The 22,776-nt window shown below is 47.3% G+C and overlaps 1 protein-coding gene across 1 annotated transcript; it reads right to left on the bottom strand.

Moving 5' to 3' along the window:
• Window positions 1-284: 284 nt before the first annotated feature.
• On the bottom strand, window positions 285-3,828 carry LOC146631518 (uncharacterized). Its single transcript, XM_085353725.1, has 5 exons — window positions 3,081-3,828; window positions 2,493-2,834; window positions 2,280-2,414; window positions 1,718-2,072; window positions 285-1,585 (listed from the first exon to the last, which is right to left on the bottom strand). Exons 1-5 carry the CDS (start codon window positions 3,462-3,464, stop codon window positions 717-719), a joined length of 2,085 nt encoding a protein of 694 aa, XP_085209851.1. The 5' UTR covers window positions 3,465-3,828; the 3' UTR covers window positions 285-716.
• Between the last annotated feature and the right edge of the window lie 18,948 nt (window positions 3,829-22,776).

The raw sequence follows: 22,776 nt of genomic DNA, 5'->3' as shown, positions 1-22,776 counted from the left end.
ACTTCGTCGCTCTCTTGTGTCTTAGCAGTTGTTCTTGGGTCTTTTAAATGCTGTGATAACTTTGTGTATCCATCTCCTGCTTCGATCAACAGTTCTTTTTCCAGTCTAAATGGACTCCTTTGGAAATAGAAATAATTTATGTGTATAAAGAAAACTAATATAGTTAGAAATAGGTTGGAAAATCACTTGGAATTATTTTGACAAAAATTTAAACTTAAATAATCTTGTCATCATCCTTTTTCCTTTTAAAAGGAAAAATAACTGTCACGGCTGGCGGAGTGAGCCGTGTGGAGTGGAGGAAAAGGAGGACCCAAAATGCAGCAAACTGATGATACGAGTGAAGTTTATTTACACGGTGGCAGTGGCAAAAACAGGCAATGAAGCATGAGTAATGACAAACCTAAACTGGGAGAAACTAAAGAGCAAACCTGAAATCTTACAAAACGGAGAGCGGAGCAGAGAGACGCAGACCAAGGACCAGGATACCAAGAAACACAGACGAGCCGACAACGAACACAGACCGACACCCACTATATATACACACACACACACAAGGTAATCGGGTAATCGCACACAGGAGGGAAGAACAGCTGATCTGAATACACATGATGACTGGAGGACACAAGCTGAACACAATGACAACAGACACAGACTTTCAGAACAAAACAGGAAATCTAGAACCCGAACCGGACACAAGGGGGGAGGACACAGAATAACTAGAACAGAGGGAAATAATCACAAAACACAAAACGCTGGGTCAACGACCCAGGACCATGACAGTACCCCCCCTCCAAGGGCTGGCTCCAGACAGCCCAAAACAAAAACAGACGACCAACCCAGGGCGGGCGGCGGGGGCCCAGGACGGAGGGACCAACACAAGCTCCAGCGAACCGAGAGAATTGTCCAAAACAAAAACACACATGCTGGAGCACGAGAACAAAACACAGTTCAGGAGGCCGGCCCGGAGGCTGACAACTCAGAAGTCCAGGACAGTTCATCTTCTGAGGCCGGCCACGTCGGCGACGTAGATCCATAAGCCGACCGAGCGGAAGGCAGCGGTGGCGGAGTGGAGGCAGTTCAGGGGGCCGACCGTGCACACGGCAGCGGCGGCGACGGGGAAACCGTTCAGGCGGCCGACCGTGCGGACAGCAACGGCGGCGACGAGGAAACCGTTCAGGCGGCCGACCGTGCGGACAGCAATGGCGACGATGACACAAGTCTGGAGGCCGACCGCGCGGAAGGCAGCGGCGGCGTCTAGGAGGTCGTCCATATTGACGATGACGCTCCACCAGCGGCCTGGTAGATGACCGCCGATGTCGAGGCGGCAGTTCGGGACCCGAAGGTGGCGTGGCCGTCGCAGCACCAGACGAGACCGAAGCAGCGGCTGGTCCAGGCGCGGCTGAAGCTGAAGCGGAGGCCGGACCAGGCGCGGCTGAAGCTGAAGCGGAGGCCGGACCAGACGAGGCTGAAGCAGAGGCCAGACCAGACGAGGCTGAAGCAGAGGCCGGACCAGGCGAGGCTGAAGCTGAAGCAGAGGCCGGACCAGGCGAGGCTGAAGCTGAAGCGGAGGCCGGACCAGGCGCGGCTGAAGCTGAAGCGGAGGCCGGACCAGACGAGGCTGAAGCAGAGGCCGGACCAGACGAGGCTGAAGCAGAGGTCGGACCAGACGAGGCTGAAGCAGAGGTCGGACCAGACGAGGCTGAAGCAGAGGCCGGACCAGACGAGGCTGAAGCAGAGGCCGGACCAGGCGAGGCAGATGACGAGGCTGAAGCAGAGGCCGGACCAGGCGAGGCAGATGACGATGCTGCACCGGGCGAGGATGAAGGCTCGGAGGCTGCAGCTGGCGAGGATGATGAGGCTGCAGCAGGCGACGGCGTGGAAGCCGGAGACTGTAGCGCTGCAGGCGTGGAAGAAGCTGCTGCTGCCCGTGGCGTGGATGAAGCTGCAGCTGGCGAGGATGATGAGGCTGCAGTTGGCAGCTGGACGGGCTCCTCGGGCCCTCCAGCTGACGAGGCAGGAGGCTGGCTAGGTTCTCCTGAACCTCCAGCTGACGAGTCTTGAGGCTGGACGGGCTCCTCGGGCCCCCCAGCTGACGAGTCTTGAGGCTGGACGGGCTCCTCGGGCCCCCCAGCTGACGAGACAGGTGGCTGGCTAGGTTCTCCTGAACCTCCAGCCGATGAGTCTTGAGGCTGGACGGGCTCCTCGGGCCACCCAGCTGGCGAGACAGGAAGCTGGGCGGGCTCCTCGGGCCCCCCAGCTGACGAGGCAGGAGGCTGGACGGGCTCCTCGGGCCCCCCAGCAGGCGAAGCAGGAGGCTGGACGGGCTCCTCGGGCCCCCCAGCGAAAACAGTCTCTGGACCAGTGGGCACCGGGGCCCCTGGAACACACAGGTCAGAACCAGTAGGCGCACGGGCCTCTGGCAGGCACAGTTCAGAACCAGCAGGCACACGGGCCTCTGGCAGGTACGGGTCAGAACCAGCAGGCACACGGGCCTCTGGCAGGTACGGGTCAGAACCAGCAGGCACACGGGCCTCTGGCAAACACAAGGCAGACTGCAGCTGCACAGAGCATTGACCCAGCTCGGGCAGCGACAGCCGGATACAGTCCTCAGCTGGCTTCTTAATCTCCAGGGGTCCAGAGCCGGCCGGGGGCTGGGACCCAGCCTCTGGGGAGGCCCTGGAGTGTGTCACAGTCTCTGGGCTGGCCAGCTTTTGAGGACTGATTACAATATTATGTGGTGTGTCTCTCTGCTTGACATGAACAGGTGAAAAATAGTTCTTTCCGGGTTGGATGGACTTAACTTGTTGTGCAGGAGGAGTTGGTGACAACGATGGCTGAATAGGTGATAATAAGGCGGATGAGTCTCTTGTCAACTGAGCTATTGACTGAGCTATGGATTGTAACCAAGTGTCTAATAGGTCTGGCTGTGACTGTAATGGGGGTGACGGTTGAGTGGCTAACTGAGCTAGTGGCTGCTGGGCAGCTAACTGAGCTACCGGCAGGGCAGCCGACTCAAAAAACACAGCCCCGGAATAAACAGACACACAGTCCAAAACAGAAAAAGGGTCCTTTTCACTCACCACAGCTGGCAGTTCCAAAGTCCTAGTCTTCGGCTGTGGGGTGATGCGCCGACGGCGCGATCGTCGCTTCCTCCCGGGCAAAACCTCCGGCGGGCCGGGCAAAACCTCCGGCGGGCCGGGCAAAATCTTCGCCGCCGGGCTGAGTTGGGAAGCGGTAGCGGCTGGTGGGTGAAGGTGCAGTTCGTTGAGTATGAAGTCCTGTGCGAGCGGGTGAAGAGAGTCCAGCAGCCAGGAGTGAGCAGAGATGAGCTGCTGTAGCCTGGCTTCTACAGCGCGGAGACACTCTTCCCCCTCATGCTCGAGCCATAGGTTAACCAACCTGGAAACAGAGTCAATTAGTTCCTCCCGAAGCTCCTCGGGAGGTGCGGATGCCGCTGGGTCCATGTTTGGTCGGCTCGTACTGTCACGGCTGGCGGAGTGAGCCGTGTGGAGTGGAGGAAAAGGAGGACCCAAAATGCAGCAAACTGATGATACGAGTGAAGTTTATTTACACGGTGGCAGTGGCAAAAACAGGCAATGAAGCATGAGTAATGACAAACCTAAACTGGGAGAAACTAAAGAGCAAACCTGAAATCTTACAAAACGGAGAGCGGAGCAGAGAGACGCAGACCAAGGACCAGGATACCAAGAAACACAGACGAGCCGACAACGAACACAGACCGACACCCACTATATATACACACACACACACAAGGTAATCGGGTAATCGCACACAGGAGGGAAGAACAGCTGATCTGAATACACATGATGACTGGAGGACACAAGCTGAACACAATGACAACAGACACAGACTTTCAGAACAAAACAGGAAATCTAGAACCCGAACCGGACACAAGGGGGGAGGACACAGAATAACTAGAACAGAGGGAAATAATCACAAAACACAAAACGCTGGGTCAACGACCCAGGACCATGACAATAACCACCCTAATGTAGAGGTAATGTCAACCATATTGATAAATCACTGGATATTTTTACATTATCTCAGTTTACTCAGTAAGTACCTGGTTTTATGTATCCATTTAAAAATATAGTCAGTCTAAAGAGAGAAAAACTTTACAGTAAAATATCAAAGCTGTAACTACGTGTTACACGCAGCTAATAGGTAATGTTACTTCTCTATTAACTAGTTAGCTACTCACTGTAGTTAATGCTAGCTCCATGTTATCTTGTACTGGGACTGGTACAATGACATCCCCATTATAAACTCAGTATTACTCAATGCATGCTGGGTACTGCCACCCATCAGTGTCATGCGGCGGCTGTGTGAAGGCAAGAGAGGACCCAAATGCACGGCTCTAGACACACGGGGATGAACTCAAAGGCAGGTCTTTATTAACAGGAACATAAATCATACAAAACTATACTGGGAGAAACTAAAGCTGAGGCGCTGGGAAGACATGGGAAATGAACACAACCTAGAGGGACGACGCAACACAGAACAAAGGGACACTCTGACATAAATACACAGAAGGTAATGAGGGAAGTGGGAACACACGAGGAACACAGCTGAAGACAATTACTCATGACCGAGCAGGGAGGACACGAAACTGAAAATACAGGGAGTGCAGAATTATTAGGCAAATGAGTATTTTGTCCACATCATCCTCTTCATGCATGTTGTCTTACTCCAAGCTGTATAGGCTCGAAAGCCTACTACCAATTAAGCATATTAGGTGATGTGCATCTCTGTAATGAGAAGGGGTGTGGTCTAATGACATCGACACCCTATATCAGGTGTGCATAATTATTAGGCAACATTCTTTCCTTTGGCAAAATGGGTCAAAAGAAGGACTTGACAGGCTCAGAAAAGTCAAAAATAGTGAGATATCTTGCAGAGGGATGCAGCAGTCTCAAAATTGCAAAGCTTCTGAAGCGTGATCATCGAACAATCAAGCATTTCATTCAAAATAGTCAACAGGGTCGCAAGAAGCGTGTGGAAAAACCAAGGCGCAAAATAACTGCCCATGAACTGAGAAAAGTCAAGCGTGCAGCTGCCAAGATGCCACTTGCCACCAGTTTGGCCATATTTCAGAGCTGCAACATCACTGGAGTGCCCAAAAGCACAAGGTGTGCAATACTCAGAGACATGGCCAAGGTAAGAAAGGCTGAAAGACGACCACCACTGAACAAGACACACAAGCTGAAACGTCAAGACTGGGCCAAGAAATATCTCAAGACTGGTTTTTCTAAGGTTTTATGGACTGATGAAATGAGAGCGAGTCTTGATGGGCCAGATGGATGGGCCCGTGGCTGGATTGGTAAAGGCAGAGAGCTCCAGTCCCACTCAGACGCCAGCAAGGTGGAGGTGGAGTACTGGTTTGGGCTGGTATCATCAAAGATGAGCTTGTGGGGCCTTTTCGGGTTGAGGATGGAGTCAAGCTCAACTCCCAGTCCTACTGCCAGTTTCTGGAAGACACCTTCTTCAAGCAGTGGTACAGGAAGAAGTCTGCATCCTTCAAGAAAAACATGATTTTCATGCAGGACAATGCTCCATCACACGCGTCCAAGTACTCCACAGTGTGGCTGGCAAGAAAGGGTATAAAAGAAGAAAAACTAATGACATGGCCTCCTTGTTCACCTGATCTGAACCCCATTGAGAACCTGTGGTCCATCATCAAATGTGAGATTTACAAGGAGGGAAAACAGTACACCTCTCTGAACAGTGTCTGGGAGGCTGTGGTTGCTGCTGCACGCAATGTTGATGGTGAACAGATCAAAACACTGACAGAATCCATGGATGGCAGGCTTTTGAGTGTCCTTGCAAAGAAAGGTGGCTATATTGGTCGCTGATTTGTTTTTGTTTTGTTTTTGAATGTCAGAAATGTATATTTGTGAATGTGGAGATGTTATATTGGTTTCACTGGTAAAAATAAATAATTGAAATGGGTATATATTTGTTTTTTGTTAAGTTGCCTAATAATTATGCACAGTAATAGTCACCTGCACACACAGATATCCCCCTAAAATAGCTAAAACTAAAAACAAACTAAAAACTACTTCCAAAAACATTCAGCTTTGATATTAATGAGTTTTTTGGGTTCATTGAGAACATGGTTGTTGTTCAATAATAAAATTATTCCTCAAAAATAGAACTTGCCTAATAATTCTGCACTCCCTGTACTGACACCAAGATGTGGACCTTAAACACAACACAGTACACAGAGATGAGCACAGAACACAACAAAAGCAGTGCACAGCAAACACCGGAGCCCAAGAAAACAGCTCAAACACAGTGCAGGTCAGGGGGCCGACCATGTGGAAGGCAACGGCGGCGGCGAAGGAGACGATGGAGCTGTTCAGGGGGCCGGCCGCGCGGAAGGCAGCGGCGGCAGAACAGATCCGGAGGCCGGCCGTGTGGAAGGCGGCGGCTACAGAGCGGGACCGGAGGCCGGCCGCGAGGAAGGCGGCGGCGGCTCCCAAGCGTCAGGCGTACTGGCCGAGGCTTGGTGGGCACAGGACTAGGCGAGGCAGGACCAGACGGCAGCTTAGCAGCTGCGGGACCAGAGTAAGCCGAAGCTGACGCTGCAGACGAGGATGAAGACTCGGATGAAGCTGGACCAGACGAGGATGAAGACTCGGATGAGGCTGGACCAGACGAGGCGGAAGCAGAAGCTGATGCTGCAGGCGGCGTGGATGTTGAGGTTGCAGGCGGTGGAGCCAGTGATGGCTGAACGGTCTCGTCAGAACCGTCAGCAGACATTATGATGTGCTGGCCGGGCCCCTCGGACCCGCCAGCAGAGACGAGGAGGTGCTGGCCGGGCTGACCAGAGCCGCCAGCGAAGACGAGGAGGTGCTGGCCGGGCTGACCAGAACCCCCAGTGGAGATGAGGAAGGGCTGGCCGGGCTCTCCAGAACCCCCAGCGGACAAGGCAGGTGGCAGCGTGGAAGCTGCGGAGTGCTGGATGGGCTCATCCGAGCTTCCAGCAGGAGCTGATGTAGAGCTAGAGGGTATCGGGACTCCTGGCTGAATGTTAAGCTGACCGGAAGACCAAACTGCTACAGGGGACCAAACTGATGGCTGTAGTAATGGTTGTGGTGACAGTGGAGTGGGCGGTGGAGTGGACGACTGAGTTCACGGTGACTGTGCTAATGGTTCAGCTAAGGAGTGCATTAATGGCAGGACTACAGGTTGAATGACTGACTGAGCAGCAGCCTGAATGGCTGAGTGTCGTGATGGTTGTGGTGGAAGAGAAGCAGGTGGTAGTGTGGATGATGGCGCTAAGGGCGATTGAGTGGCAGACTGAACTGATGACTAGATGGTGGTAGAGGTGAAAATTGAGCTTGTGGTGGGGTAGCTGACTGAGGTGCGGGGGACACAGGAGACAGAGCTAGCGGGGACACAGGAGACAGAGCTACAGATTGAACTGAGGGAGACTGGGTAGCAAACTGAACTAGTGGTAGTAATGGCGGTTGAGGAGAAGGCTGGACTGTACACTGAGGAGAAGGCTGACTGACTGACTGAGGAGCATCCTGTGCAGCTGAGTGTAATGATGGTTGTGGGAGCGGATGTAGGACAGGTGGTGGTGTCGGGTCCCCTGAGCCTACAATGCGGATGAAAGGTGCAGGCACCTGCTGGACACCAGTCGCTCCCACCTGAGGAGTAGGTACAGGTGCAGAGATCGGCTGGGTCCTGGCGGACCTCACCTCAGCGGTTGGCACAGATTTTGGCAGGGACTGGGCGGCTGCTGTCCCCACCCGAGGAGCTGATACGGGTGCAGGGACCAGCAGAGCCCCAGTCGACCCGGAAACCGGAACAGGGACCAGCTGGGCGCCAGCCCCCCTCACCTGGGGAACTGAGATAGGTGCAGGGGAGTGCTGGGCCGCAGCTATCCCTAGAGCACAAGGGGCCTGGGAGGCGGGCCTAGAAAGAACAGTCTGCAAGAGATCAATTCCCTGCCCTGAGTGAGTGGATGAGGAACAGCGCTCTGACTTCGTAGCGTTAAGTGTGCTAAAGCTGTAGCTTACAGGCACTAAAGCACCACCTTCGTGTTTATAGACTCTAGAGAAATGTGATCAGCTGATGCACCAACAGTCTTAGAGCTTCTTTCTTCGGAGCTAATCATGCTTATACTGACAGAGGAGGGGTTAATAGCCGATGTAAACATAGGTCTGTGCACCGGAGAGGCAGATGAAACAAAGTCTTTTACCTCATGATCGCTGGTAGCAGTAAACCTAGGGAAAACAGTGGTGGGTGTAGAGCCCCCTGACTCAAGAACATTCAAATCAGTAAATACGTAAGAATGGACTTTCCCCTGGGGTGATGGCTCAGAAGTAACGAGCTGGGGTCGAGCTATCACAGGAACATTTACAGTCTTGGATTTTACTGCTTTAATTAACATCTAAGGAGGCAGGTTTTAAAGCCCCAGTGGTGAGCTTAACTGCAAAACAATCATCCTCAGCAGACACACAGGTAAAGGGCACAGAAACAGGTGTCTCTAACTCAGGAAATGCTGACTTCAAGTTTTCAGACCTAGGAAACACTAGCGAAGGATAATCTTTCTCAAATATGAGTCCAAACGTAGGAGAAACGGTCTCTGAGTTGACCCTCCGGGCAGTACAACGGTTCATAAGAAGTTCGGGTTCGGATTCAACATTTACAGATTGTGAGCCTTCAGAGCCTACGGCAAGAGTCACAGAGTTTGCATTCCTGCATTCAGAGTAGTGAGAACTAGCCTCAGAGTGAACAGAAAGAGTGTCTTTGTCACTCACCCCAGCCGGCTGCTCAGTAGTCCCGGAATCCGGCTGAGGAGAGGACCGGCGACGGCGTGGACGGCGTCTCCTCCTTGATGAGGGAACGGAGGTGACGGGGGAAACCGGTGATGATGCGGGGGTGACGGTCTCCTCTTCATCATCCGACCACATCGCTGCTAGGAAAGCAGCGGGAGAGCGACGGTCAGAGCTGAGAGGGGACGGAGAAGGGCTCCGCGGCAGCGGCGCCGAAAAACCCTCTCGTTTTAGCAGCCGCTGTTGCGATACCGAGAGCCCCGTCTGCTACTGCGATACCGTCGCGGCGAGCTTAGTTCGCTGCTGCTGCGGCGGCTGACTGGCGGAGATCTCCGTCTGCAGTCGCTGTGGTGTGGAATCACGGGAACGGACACTGTCTGCCAGCTCACGAGCTTGTAATGCCTCCTTCGCTCGGCTCAGTTCATCAATAAAGCCCTCATAGCAGGTGAGCTGGTGAAGGAAAGGGTTTCCCTCGATTATTGCCTTTATGGCGTTAAGTCCGACGGAAATTGTCCGTGAGTCTGAGGCGTGGGTTATTCATTGCACCAGACTCTGTACACGGAGAATATCTCCCTCACGGGCGGAGCCTGCTGGGTCCATTTCGTGGTTGCGTCGTTCTGTCATGCGGCGGCTGTGTGAAGGCAAGAGGGGACCCAAATGCACGGCTCTAGACACACGGGGATGAACTCAAAGGCAGGTCTTTATTAACAGGAACATAAGTGTCAAGGGTAGACATTTGTTCAAACACAAGTAAGAGAAATGAGACAACTGCAGACCGACTCAGAGTGTAATTAGAAAACGTGCGCACGGGTGAATGTCTCTGAGAAGACAAAACACACCGAGCACAGGCTCGCTTGCTTTATTTATAAGGCAAAAATGGGTTACATAGTACTTCCTCTTTTAACTGTCAGGGAAGAGGTTAAACATTAAATCAACTTATCTGATCTTTCACACACTGGGATAAGAATACAGAAGTATATCATGCTTTATCTGACATCACAGACACTGAAGGAAAAGAATGCATCATTATATCATGCTGTCAAACATCTCAGACACTGAGGTAAGGAATGCATCAGTTTTCCTTTAACAATAGACTTGGTTAGGTGATTCTTCAACAATAGGCTTGGTTATGTGAAAATATATGAACACACAAAATATAAGGCATACTTGGTTAGAATATAAGGCACACTTGATTATATTGTATTATAGAGATTTGGTTATAATGTATAATGTAGAAAATCTCTAACATTTCCCTCCTGATGTTAATATATTTCACAGGTTTATATCAATGCATAGTCACTTGTTAAATCACATTTTCAACTTGCATGTCATTCAGTGAAGTATCTAAACATCAGCTCCTAATAAGAATAGAAATTCTCCACTCTGTCCTCTATGTTTAGCATATCATACTGGCGAAAGGGATCCTCAACATTTCTCTGGATCAAGACATAATTTCCTAAAGTATGGTTAAACATATTCATCACCATGCGTTTCAGACAAGGGATAATGCAAGCAACAAAAATGCAAAATAAAAACATCATAGTACATAGGGCCAACAGGCCTTTAATCAGCAAAGATTTCCAGGAGCCGTTCAGCAACCAGTCCCACCAGCCTTGCTCATTGGTTACGTAGTCCTGTTGCTGAGCGTCTCTTAGTTGTTTCAGAACATTTAAAGCATTTGTCATGTTTAATGAGTGTATGTTGTCAGGTATGTAAGTACAACATGTCTTGTTAAACAATATGCAGAGACCTCCTTTCTCTGCAAGAATAATGTCCAAAGCTACTCGGTGTTGCATGACAGTGATGCGGATTGCATCAATTTCTTCATTCTGTGATTTGTCAATGCGGGTGGAAGCATTCAAAAACAGTCCAAAGCGATAATCTAAAGTCTCTATTCGTAGTGCGTGCTTTCCTACTCCTGTCCAAGGAAACAGAGCGTGGATTACCTTCTCGCCGGTGTTCCAGAGTTTGAAGTTCTCTGGCACGTCTGTTCCAAGGATTGAATCATGAGGCTTGATTTCTACATCACGCCTAACTCTGGTCTTGTTGTACACAGTTATCTTGAAAGTGTGATCTGAAATGAAGATGGGTGCACAACATCCTGACCAGTTGGGTGGCAGCATAAAGTATGCACGCTGTCCGCACAGCCATGCCATACCTTGTACCCAATAGGTGCCATTTACCTGTTGATTTAGGTTGACTGTCCCATACCCTACTCCTCCATAGGTTGCGTTGCAGTTGCTGGTATGGCCCAGGGGGTGGCGTCCTTGCCCTGCCGCTTGGTAGAAGCACAGAGGATGCCACTTCTCAGGCATTGTTCATCCAAGGGTGGATGTGATCTTGGGTCATCTCAGTTAGATGGGAATTGTCATGGGTCCACCTCTTGAGACGGGGAATAGTTGGTGTTATTCTGTGGGCTCTTCCAGGTATCAGCCAGAAGAGCATCACCCCTAAGATGACGCCGGCCACCAGACAGATCAGGCGGCACATGAACCGTTTCCGTTGAAAGTGACAAGCACTTAAGCATAACAGCTTTGGGGCTGGGGCTGGTGGCTCTTCTTCTCCTAGATTCATCATGCTGGCTCTCTGCATTCCAGGCGTCCCCGGTGTTGTCATTGGTTCCTCTCTTTGGTGGGATGGGTCACTCTTTATTATGTGTTTGTTCTTCAGGGCGACCAGGCACACCCGGGCTCCAAGTGAGGAGACCACTGGCGAGAAGGTAAAGGGCGGGGTATACCCAATCGGCCCTTTCCTTCACCAGGGGATCACTTGAGAGTCGGGGGAACCGGCGTCTTATTGTGGTGCAAACACTCTCTTCACGTGACTTTGATGGATCCACGAAGGTCTTTCAGCGATTTTGCAAGCTGTTGGTGTAGTAAGCAGCACCTGATGGGGACCCTCCCACCGTGGAGAACTCCAATTTTTTCGCTGGAGGACTTTAATCAGAATCCAATCACCGGGGTTCAACCTGCAAGAGACTGGAGATAGATCACTCGGCAGTTGATTGCTTAGTATCACTTCTTTATTCTCAAACAGTTTTGTCATCCATTCTGCCATTGTTGTTTCGGCAATAGATTTATTAATTGGCTCACTAGTTATGGGGAGAGGGAAGGGTCTGCCATGTACAACTTCAAATGGCATTAGACCACCTGCTCCTTGAGTTATTCTCATCCATAACTTAACTAAGCTTAGACATTCAGGCCATGGTTTTTTAGTTTCTTCCATACATTTCCTCAATCTCTGTTTAATTGTGCCGTTAGTTCTCTCGACTAATCCTGCACTTTGGATGATAAGAACAGTGATGTTTTATGCTGAAGCCTAAAGCTTCAGAAACTTTACTTATCACTTCATTTACAAAATGTGTACCATTATCTGATCTTATCAGAGACGGAATGCCATATGTTGGAATGAAATGGTTGCACAAACATTTTGCTACTGAAATTGCATCTGCTTTTTTCACTGGGTATATTTCTGGCCACTTGGAAAATACATCTATTATCTTTTTTTTTTTTTTTTTTTTTTTTTTTGAGTTTATGTTTTTTTTTTTTTGGTTTTTTTTTTGGTTTTTTTTTTTTTTAAATGACATCAGAAACAGCAGTATGCGACATTACGTGATGGCAGAGCTTCAGTTCATCCTTTGTCTTTTTTTTTTTTTTTTTTTTTTTTTTTTTTTTTCTTTTAATAAATAGGACAGGGGGAATGAATGAGAGAGAGAGGGGGAGAGAAAGAAAGAAAACCAAAGGGGAGAAGAGACGGTGAGAAGGGGGGGGAAGAGAGACAAAAAAAAAAAACTCCTGGGTCACCTGTATGGAGAAAAAAAAAACAAACAAACAAACAGAGGAGACAGCAAACAACAAAGAGCAACATAATAATAGAGAAAACAAAGCACCATCACAATAAACTAGCTAGTCATAGATATCAGTATTTACTAAGTAATAAACAATATTGTGCAGCACGCAAGATAGACAGCGCACAGTGTGCTTTGAGGCAGCAGCCAAGAAAGCTTTAGTCCGCGTCTGTGAATACCCATGTGTGCATACCTGTGTGGATCAGCATGCTTGCATTCCAAAGGTTTCTCCATGTAATGATCTGCTAGGGAGTGTGGGGGGGCCTCAGCCCCGTCCTCCAGGGTGTGAAGCGGGTATGGAGGAGATCAAAACTCCAGACATCCAGAGGCCCCCAGAACACAAAAGACCATGGAAGACCAACAGAGGGGCAGCCGCGCCACTGTTCCAGTAAGAGCTGAGGAGAGTCCCAGATGAGGGCTCACTCAGCAGCCGCGGAGCAGAAGCCAGGGGGGGTTGCAGTGACGCGCCCGTGAGCTCCGCCGGCCCCCAGCTGCGCCTGAGTGACCGAGCCCTAGGCCGAGAGGCCGGGGGCACCCCACCTCCAAAGGGGGCCCGAGCGAGCCCCAGGCCCCAGGCCCCGACAAGCGGCCGCCAAGGAGTGAGCCGGTGTGTACCCGGACGCCCACCCCCAGACACAAAGAACCACCAACACACCGACACCTGAGGGAGTCCGCCACCGGCAGGGGAAGTGGTGGTGGGTGGAGATAGGCCTCCAAACCTTGGAGGGCCTGAGGTGTCCCCAGAGAGGTGGCGTCTGATACCCAACCTGACATATAGACACAGACATACAGGCACACACAGACACAAACATCCATTCCCACCCTCATGCTCTCATATGCACTCACTCCACACTCAACCAACGTGGAGACAGACATAAAGAGACGCTGTACACACAATCACACTCCCCAAGCGTACTCTACAATCCGGGTCTAGGTACCCTTGCCCCTGGAGGGGGGAATTGCACCCAGACCCAGGTGGTGTTACCCTTTTCCCTGCGGTGGGGAGAGGCAGACCACCCCGACTCCGCAGCAGCAGGGAGGCCCCACACCCCAGACCGCAGTCGGACGGCCAACTCCTCCTACTAGCCCTCCCGCTCCAGCAGGCCGCAGAGAATGGGGGTGGGAGAAGACTCCAAACCTCCCTCCACCCGCTCATTGTAGTGTTGATGCATATGTGTTCTAAGGTGCAATTAAAACCCAGGAGGGCATGGAGCTACCTGCCAAGGAGCAGCAGGTAAGCGCATAGTCCCTCCTGCTAACCCTCAATGACTAAGTGTATTTAAAATTGAGAGGTGGGCAACGACGTCAGGGGTGAGGTATACACCCTGATGGTGATTTGGACTCCGTGATTGTGCCCACCCCCAAGATCCTATATGTATGTGTAATGAGAGTGTGAATAATGTGAATGTCTAAGATGTGGGATAAAATTGAGGCAGAGGCAGCCAGAAGGGGACAGGGGGGGGGGGTAGCCTCCTCTGCACCCTGGTGACATACCCCCACTCCAAGGCCCTGCATGTGTGGGTGGTTGTGGAGGAGCGGGAAGAGGGAGGCAGCTGGAGATGGGGAGGGAAGGAAGGGAGGGGCAGGTAACCCCTCCCTGGGGCCAGCTCCCCCGCTGACCCCAGTAGGCACTCCCACCCTCCGCGACCCGCCAGGGAAGGGGGGCCCAGGCCCATCAGACCGGGGCCCAGTGCAGTAGCGCCCCCCGGCTCCACAGAGCCCTGGACAGTCCACCCAACCCCACCACAGAGAAAACTGCACCCACCCCACCAACCACACATCTTCCAGACTACATAAGACGGTAAACGCCCAGGCTGAGATCTTCCTCCACCTCTCCTGTATCTCCCCCTCCTGCAGAGAGTTCCTGAGAGAAGAAAGCTCCTGCCAGATGTGACCATCCCCCCCACCAGTTGAAGAGCCCCCCAGGCGGCTCGATGCACCGGCGGCACCCTGCTCCAGGGCCGGGCCCCCATGCACCCACCCGCCCACAACCCCGGCAACACACCAACCAGGACCCGAGCCCCCGAGGCCCGGCCCGGGCCCCCGCCCAGAGACGGAGCACCCCCAGAACCTCACGCCCATCCCGGACCCACCCAGGGGCAGCCAGGTTGCCAGGTCAGTAACCCACGTCCGTCAGCACAGACCCTCCCCTAGCCCCGCTGCACGCAGCCGCGAGGAAACAGTCACCTGAGAGCCAACAGAGCCCTCAACCGGACGTGACCGCTACCCCGGGTTGAGCCCCCCAAGGAAGATGCCTCCGGGGAACCCCCCGACGCCCTAAGCCTGTCCCTACCCCCTCACCAATCACAACAGTGAAGGCGGGACCAAACTATGACCCCCCACCCCCACTAGGTGATGGAGCTGATAAAAGGGGCCCAGAGCAATTGATCTGATGTGGTGGCAGAGGCTGTGTCAAGACTAATGTAATCTAATAGATAATTTCTATATTGGTTAGAATTAAGATTATTTTTATTTTTCCAGTTCATGAGGACTGTTTTCTTGGCTATGCATAGGGCAGTGAAGATCATATGGGCTATATTCTTTTCTGAAGTGACATTATCTAAGCTGCCCAACAAACACACTAAGGGGGAGGTTGGAATGTTACATTTCAGACATTTTGATAAGTCTTCACATATCTCGCGCCAAAACTTTTGCACTGGTGGACAGAACCAAAGAGCGTGGATGTAATTGTCTGGTGTATTGCCTTGACAGTGTGAGCAGTTGTTGGAAGATGTAAAGCCCATCTTGAACATCCGATGACCTGTATAGTGCACTCTATGAAGTATTTTGTATTGTATTAATTGCAGACTGGGATTTTTAATTAATTTAAAAGTTTTTAAGCAAATCTGAGACCAGAAGTTTTGGTCTAGGTTGACTGATAAATCTGCTTCCCACTTTGCAGTAGGAAGGGATATTGATTCATCTAATTTAGAAAGTGTTCTGTATATTTTAGATAATAATTTGGGGGATTTAAGAGTAAGAAAATGTGCCGCACTTAGTGGTGTTTGTAATTCAACTTGACTGAGGTTAAATTTCTTTTTTACTATGGATTTAATTTGTTGATATTCTAAAAACCTTGTCTTGTTGATCCCATATTGTTCAACTAGTCTGTCAAATGGAATAAATTCTGTTCCCTCTAATATATGTTCTAAGTATTTAATTCCTTTACAACTCCATTCTGGGAAATTAATCATATTATTGTTTTGTAATATGTCAGGGTTATTCCAGATAGGTGTACGTTTGCATGGGATTAATGAAGACTCCGTTATTTTTAGAAACTCCCACCATGCTGTTAGAGAAAAGCTGATGTTGATACTTTTAAAGCATTCATGTCTTTTGATGTTTGAGCTAATAAATGGTAGGTCTGAAATCTCTAGATCCTTGCATAGTGCCTGTTCAACATCTAGCCAGGGCTCAACTAAGAAGGTATGTTTTAACCATTCTGAGATGAACTGAAGCCTATTGGCTAAGAAGTATTGGTGAAAATTAGGCAGATCTAATCCTCCTCTATCCTTGGTTCTTTGTAGCGTTTTTAAGCTAATACGCGGGGGTTTATCTTTCCAAAGGAATTTGGAAATATATGAATCCAGAGATCTGAACCAATCTTGTGATGGTTTGTTAGGGATCATCAAAAATAAGTAATTTATTTTTGGCAAGATCATCATTTTTATAGTGGCGACCCTTCCCATGAGTGATATGGGTAAAGATTTCCATCTAGTCAGATCGCCTTCTACTTTCTTTAGAAGTGGGATGTGGTTTAGTTTAGTTAAGTCTGAAAGCTTAGGAGAGATATTAATACCTAAATATTTAATGTTTCCGGATTGCAGTGGGGCAGAGGAAGAATTATGGAAGGAGCAGTTAATGGGGAGAACTGTAGATTTTGGCCAGTTAATTGAATAATCTGAAACTCTTGAAAACCAGTTTATTAAAGTAATTACCTCAGAGAGGTTGGTTTGTGTGTTTTGCAGAAAAAGCAACACATCATCCGCATAGAGACTGATTTTATGTTCTATGTTCTTACATTTTATGCCCTTAATTGTTGTAGCCTGTCTAAATGCTGCTGCTAGAGGTTCGATAAAAATTGCAAAAAGTGAGGGGGAGAGTGGGCATCCCTGTCTGGTGCCCCTCAGGAGACAGAAGCTGGAGGATGTCTGGTCATTTGTTCTGATACGAGCCGTTGGGGAATTGTATAATATTCTTATCCAGTTTATGAAAGAGTTTCCAAAACCAAATTTGTGTAAAGTTGCGAATAAAAATTTCCAATTAACTCTGTCAGATGCTTTTTCTGCATCTAGAGATAATATTATGGCTTCGATGTTTTTATCGTATGAGTAGTCTATTAAATTAAGTAATCTACGAGTGTTTGTTGAGGAGTGCCGACCTTTTATGAAACCAGTTTGGTCAGGATGAATTAAGAGGGGGGTCATTTTCTCTAATCTCTTTGAGAGAGCTTTGCAGATTATTTTAAGGTCTACATTTAAAAGAGAAATTGGACGATAGCTTGAGGGAAATAAAGGGTCTTTGCCTGGTTTTAGCAGGAGACTAATGTTGGCAGAATTCATATTTGGTGGTAGTCTGCCCTTTTCCTCGATTTCCTGCAACATGCTGTGGAATACTGGTGCCAAAATTGTCCAGAATTCTTTGTAGAATTCTGCAGGGAAGCCGTCTGGACCTGGAGCCTTATTATTGGGCATACTTATCAGGGCTTCCTGGAGTTCACTTGGCGTCAGTGGCGAATCCAATTCCATTGCTTGACTGTCTAGTAATTTTGGAAGAGTTACGTTGTCAAGAAACAGATCAATTTCATTTTTAGATGGGTTTATTTGTGGTGAGTATAAAGTTTCATAGAAATCCCTAAAAATGTTGTTTATTCTTCCAGGATCATATATTGTGTTCCCCGATAAATCTTTAGCAGCACATATAGTTGTTTTTTCTTTATTTATTTTTAGCTGGTTAGCTAGAAATCGACCTGATTTGTTACTGTGTTCAAAATTCTGCAAGCGAAGTCTTTGTATAAGGAATTGTGTTTTTTTATTAATAGTTTCATTTAATTCTAGTTTTGTTTTGCATATTTTGTTCAATGTTTCCTGATCTTGGTGGGACGCGTAGGCTTCTTCTAGTGATTTGATGTTTTTTTCTAATTCCTGAATATTTTTGTTTTCTTCTTTCTTTTTGTGTGATGAGAAAGAAATTATTTTACCTCTCATCACAGCTTTCCCTGCTTCCCATAGAACAGAAGCAGATATTCCGGGAGTGTCATTAAAGTCTAAATATGAAGTCCATTCCTTTTTAAAGTATTTAATAAAGTCTTCATCTTTAAGTAGTGATATATTAAATCTCCAGTTTTTACTTGGCGTAGTATTATTCTTGTGCATTAGTGTTAAAGATACAGGAGCATGATCGCTGACAGCTATAGGATGAATCTCAGTGTCTGAAATGTCACACAGCAGTGAGCTGCTGACCAAAAAATAATCCAGACGAGAGTAAGAGTGATGAACATGCGAGAAAAAAGTATATTCCTTACTGGTGGGGTGAAGAGAGCGCCATGCATCGCAAAGACCAAAGTCGTTCATATACTGTTTGATTATATTTGTGGACTGCCAATTACGCTGAGTTCCTGTTGTGTTGAGCCTATCCATTTCTTCATTTAGTCCAAGGTTGAGGTCACCGCCAAGAATGAGTGTGCAATCAAGGTGTTCAGAGAGTGCACTAAAAAAACCGTGGAAGAATGAGGGTTCATCAACATTTGGACCATATATACTAACAATACATAGTTTTTTGTTCAATATTGATAGTTTAATAATTAGAAATCTACCCTCTGGATCTATAACTGTATCGAGTACTGTAAAATTAACATTTTTATGTATTAAAATTGCTACTCCCCGTTGTCTAGAATTATAACCGGCTGCAAACACGTTAGGAAACTCAGGTGTTTTAAGTTCATTTAAACCTGTGACAGGTTTGTGAGTTTCTTGTAATAAAACAACATCTGCCTGTAGTTTTTTAAGCTGGTTAAATATTTTTAACCTCTTTCCTCTGGTGCCAGCTCCATTTACATTCCATGTGACAAACCTCAGCATGCCCTTAATTGTGCGTGTATGTTTAATGATGTATGCTGGGTGTTTCGTTTAGACAGGTGGAGAGAATATGGAAACATCCCTTGTTTGTAAATAGAAAGAGAAAAAGAAGTGTGGTGAGAGACTCCATAAGTCTGACTATGTGTGTGAATATTCACTAATATGAACAAGCGTGGCTTGCTTATGTGTCCTGCAAGTCTGTGCGTGCTGTGAGGCTGTTGTGAATGTGCTGCCGTTGAGCTGATGTGTTTGCGTGATCGTGTTGTGAAAATATGTAGAAATAGAGGGTGTTGTTTGTAGGTGAGTGGGGAAGTAGGTGACCACAGCAGTGAAAGACAAGAGAAAGAAAGAAACCACATGAACTGTGAGCGACAACAAAAAAAAAGAGACGAAACGGAAACATTCCAATTAAAGCAATGACGGAGGGTGACGGTGTTATATCTGCTATGACATCCTACTGATATTACTAGGTTAAACACATTTTAAAGGAGAAAGTGTGAATGAATAAGAAAAGAGTGTAGCGGGTTCTTATCTGGAGTGCAGTCAGTATAACCACGGTGTGGTGCCGGGGTCGCGGTACAGCTGTCCGTCCACGTAGAGCCGGTCCACAGCGATGACAGCACGGGAGCCTTTCTGGATAAAGCTACGTCGAACTGGGAACAGGACCTTGCGTCGTTCCAGGATCTCTTTGGGGAACTGGTCGTTCACGCTGAAGTCCGTTCCTTTCAGCTCTCTGCCGCGACTCTTCACCTGTTCCTTTTGTTTGAATTGGCTGAATTTGGCCACAATAGGCCGTGGTCTCCCGGTCCGCGACCGCGCGCCCCCCAAGCGATGTACTCTATCGAAGTCGATGTTCTTTACGGTGTCCTCCGGCAGCTTCAGGTGGATTTTAATGAAGCTTTTCACCGTTGCCTCTGCGTCCTCTCCGGCAGTTTCTGGAATACCAGAAAACACAAGATTATCTCTCATGCTACGGGCTTGTAAATCGATAACGGACTCTTTTATTTTTTTATTTTCAATGTTTAGCTGGGTCACGTTATCGGTGAGAGATTTAACCGACTCCCGTAGCGTGGCATTTTCAGCGGCAAGCGTTTCCACCTGCCGCTGGCTGAATTCCAGGGATTCTCTCAGAGATTTAAATTCCCGGTGTAAGATCTCCACCAGGGACAGCCTCGCATCGAAACTGGACAATCGCTTGTCGATGGACTCCAGGATTTCTGCGATGTCTTTGCCGGCAGGCGATGTTGTACCGGGGGAGTCTGCCTGGCGACTTCTCTTCGATGACGGCGTCTCGATTTTGGCCGGGGAAGATGCACTCTGGGCCTTATGCATTACTAAATCTTGAAAACAGCGGTCGATGTAATCTTGGAGAGCGTCTAAACTCTCCCCGTTGTCCTCCAGGGTGTTAGAGATGATAAAATAGATGTTGTTAGTTATATGACAATTGATTAGTATATTTGGTAATACTGAAGCTTGGAAAACCTTTGTTAAACTCTATGCTACCATTTGCTTTTTCTCCGCCAAAATCTCCGGCGTCTGACGTCACCTACAACATCACTTCCGTCACTTACCTCTCACTTCCGTCACAATACATCTATTATCACAAGTGCATACTTGGAAGATTGAGATTCATTTAGTTCTATAAAATCCATGTGGATAGTATGGAATGGGTGTGGCGGTGTAGGGAATCGGCCTCGTTTTGGTCTTAAATTGCCTTGAGCATTGTGTTTTTGGCAAATCATGCATGTTCTAATAAACTCTTTTGCTGAACTTTCAAAATTTTTTGTATAGAATTGTTTATTGAGTATATTAATCATCCCTCCGCTTGACACATGAGTCCTCGAGTGTGTCACCAAAGCAGCAGTTTTATGCAAAGATTTTGGAAGGACTGGTTTGCCATTACACATCATGAGGTTATCTTTTAATTCTGCTCCATCTCTCAACCAAGATTTTTGTTCACTCAGTGATGCTGTTTTCTGCTTCTGGGGTCCATTGTATTTTGTCTTTTAATGCTAGGTCTTTACCATAAATGAGGTTCTGTAGTGGCTGGGCCAGCAGTGCATACTCTGGAATCCAGCATCTACAGAAATTGCACAGACCTAAATAACTCATCATTTGTTGTTTAGTAATTGGCTTTGGAGCATTTTGTACAGCTACTTTTCTGCTGTCTAACAGCTGCCTGCCTTGTCCTGTCAGTTTGTGGCCAAGGTATGTCACTTCCTGGCTCCACAACTGCAATTTATGCTGTGATACTTTATGGCCTTGCTCTGCGAGATGTTGCAAAACTATCAGTGTGTTTGCTTTGCACTCATCCTGTGTATGGCCTGTAATCAATATATCATCTACATACAGCAGGAATTGCTCTGGAGCAGGGAGGGAGCAAGATGACATTGATTTTCTTTCGAGCTTCTGCATACAGTGTTGGGCTATTTTGGTTTCACAGGCCTTCTGGCCCTGATGCTGACCTAACTATCAGAGTGTCATTAGAGAATCTCATTTTCACTTGAGGCATTTTTAAATACCTTCTAGTTTTTCAAAGAATTCACACGTCTTACATATTTCAAACTTTGAAGTTTTTTGTTTTGTGTATATATATATATTTTTTCCTAAACTTTGCATTGTTCATAGCTCACAGTTCTAAAACTGGGTATTTGTAAATCATATGCATTTGTAAATCATATGCCTAATCACTATGTGTCACCATAATCCACAAGTATTGGCACAAATTTGTTTCCAAACCAACAAAATAATCAAAAAACAAAAACAAACAAAAACATACATGAGTCAGGATACAAAAAGACAAAGAAAAATGCTGCCAGAAACAGAGCAGAAGTGTGAGGGGAAACTGAGCTCACAGACAGCTGCATGTGTTCGCTTTTAATAGCATGCAGCCTCTGTTCTAAAAAAACCAATAAATAAAAAATAAAAGAAAATGTGTAACATGCTTATCAACTTAGCGGTGTCCACACATTTAATTCAGCTTCATAATCCTGCAGGTTTAGTTATTATCTTACAGGGTTTGGCTTATTAGTTGTTATTATAGATGTGCTCTGTATCTCAGTAATATTTATCTAGGATAAATGACAGGTTTTCAAGCAGGTTAAGTGCCTCTATGCACCTAATTGGTTTAGATATTGCTTTTATTTTCTTCATCTCATATTTCATTATACTGAGTTTGAGCAAACCTTTAAGCTTGATGCAGACTACTTCATAACAATTGTCCATCTCACATCATACTGGCTAAGATACTTCTTGTCAATATTAATATTATATTTTTTATTAATTATTATCATCTTTTTCTCTCTATATAATAACAATAGTATATCACAATATTTTATTAGTGTATATCACTATACTACTACTGAGCCAATTTAATAGTTAGGATCATCTTACTCGGCAAACAGATAATTTATAGTTCATCCAATCTCTACAAAATTTGCTTTTTCTCTGAACAGGTTTGTGCCTAGTTTTAGACTGGTCTTCTGTTTGCCTCATCTCAGATCCAACCTTCAGATTATTATATTTTATTTTGTATCCATCAGGGACTGTGAGTGAGCTGCAGTCTCACCCACCCTCCAGGATGGAAACATTTATCTTTTCACACACTTTCCTTGGCTGAACAATGACACAGCCTTAATCTACCTTATGCATCTCTCTTTTTTTTTTTTATAGAAAAGGTCTTCATATGAATGATTTCCTTTTATTTATTTCATACAATCTGGGCATGATGGGTCATAAATGCACTGATTTTTGCAGCCACGGCCACTATCTCTATGTGACATAAAAGGGGATCGGTTAGATGTTGCAATGTCACATGTCCTGAGGCTGATTTCACAATTAAAGTGTCTTTTGAAAATGTTACATTTGGGACTTCTACAGTTAAAACAGATCTACACGCTCCTGTGTCCCAAAACGTTTTTTAACGGCACACCTTTCACATATATTACAACTGTTGGCTTGTCTTCTGAACCTAACAGTAGTTGTTCTACATTGTAAACCTCCGCTTCATCTGTTTCACTTCCTTCCTCTCGTGCTAGTCATTCAT

This window comes from Diplotaxodon limnothrissa, linkage group LG5 (assembly GCF_057381915.1).
Source record: "Diplotaxodon limnothrissa isolate DT_005_m linkage group LG5, D_limnothrissa_male_GT1.1, whole genome shotgun sequence".
Taxonomy (NCBI): Eukaryota; Metazoa; Chordata; class Actinopteri; order Cichliformes; family Cichlidae; genus Diplotaxodon; species Diplotaxodon limnothrissa.
The sequence above is the reverse complement of the archived record's forward strand: the minus strand, read 5'-3'. Positions and strand labels throughout refer to the sequence as shown.

What these genes read in the sequence shown, in the direction of transcription:
- LOC146631518 (XM_085353725.1), bottom strand. Translation starts at nt 3,464, where the DNA reads ATGGACCCAGCGGCATCCGCACCTCCCGAGGAGCTTCGGGAGGAACTA. An exon ending in CTGACCCGTACCTGCCAGAG is followed by an intron (nt 2,415 to 2,492) that starts GCCCGTGTGCCT and finishes TGCCTGCCAGAG; the next exon opens with GCCCGTGCGCCTACTGGTTC. An exon ending in CTGGGGGGCCCGAGGAGCCC is followed by an intron (nt 2,073 to 2,279) that starts GTCCAGCCTCCT and finishes GGGCCCGAGGAG; the next exon opens with CCCGTCCAGCCTCAAGACTC.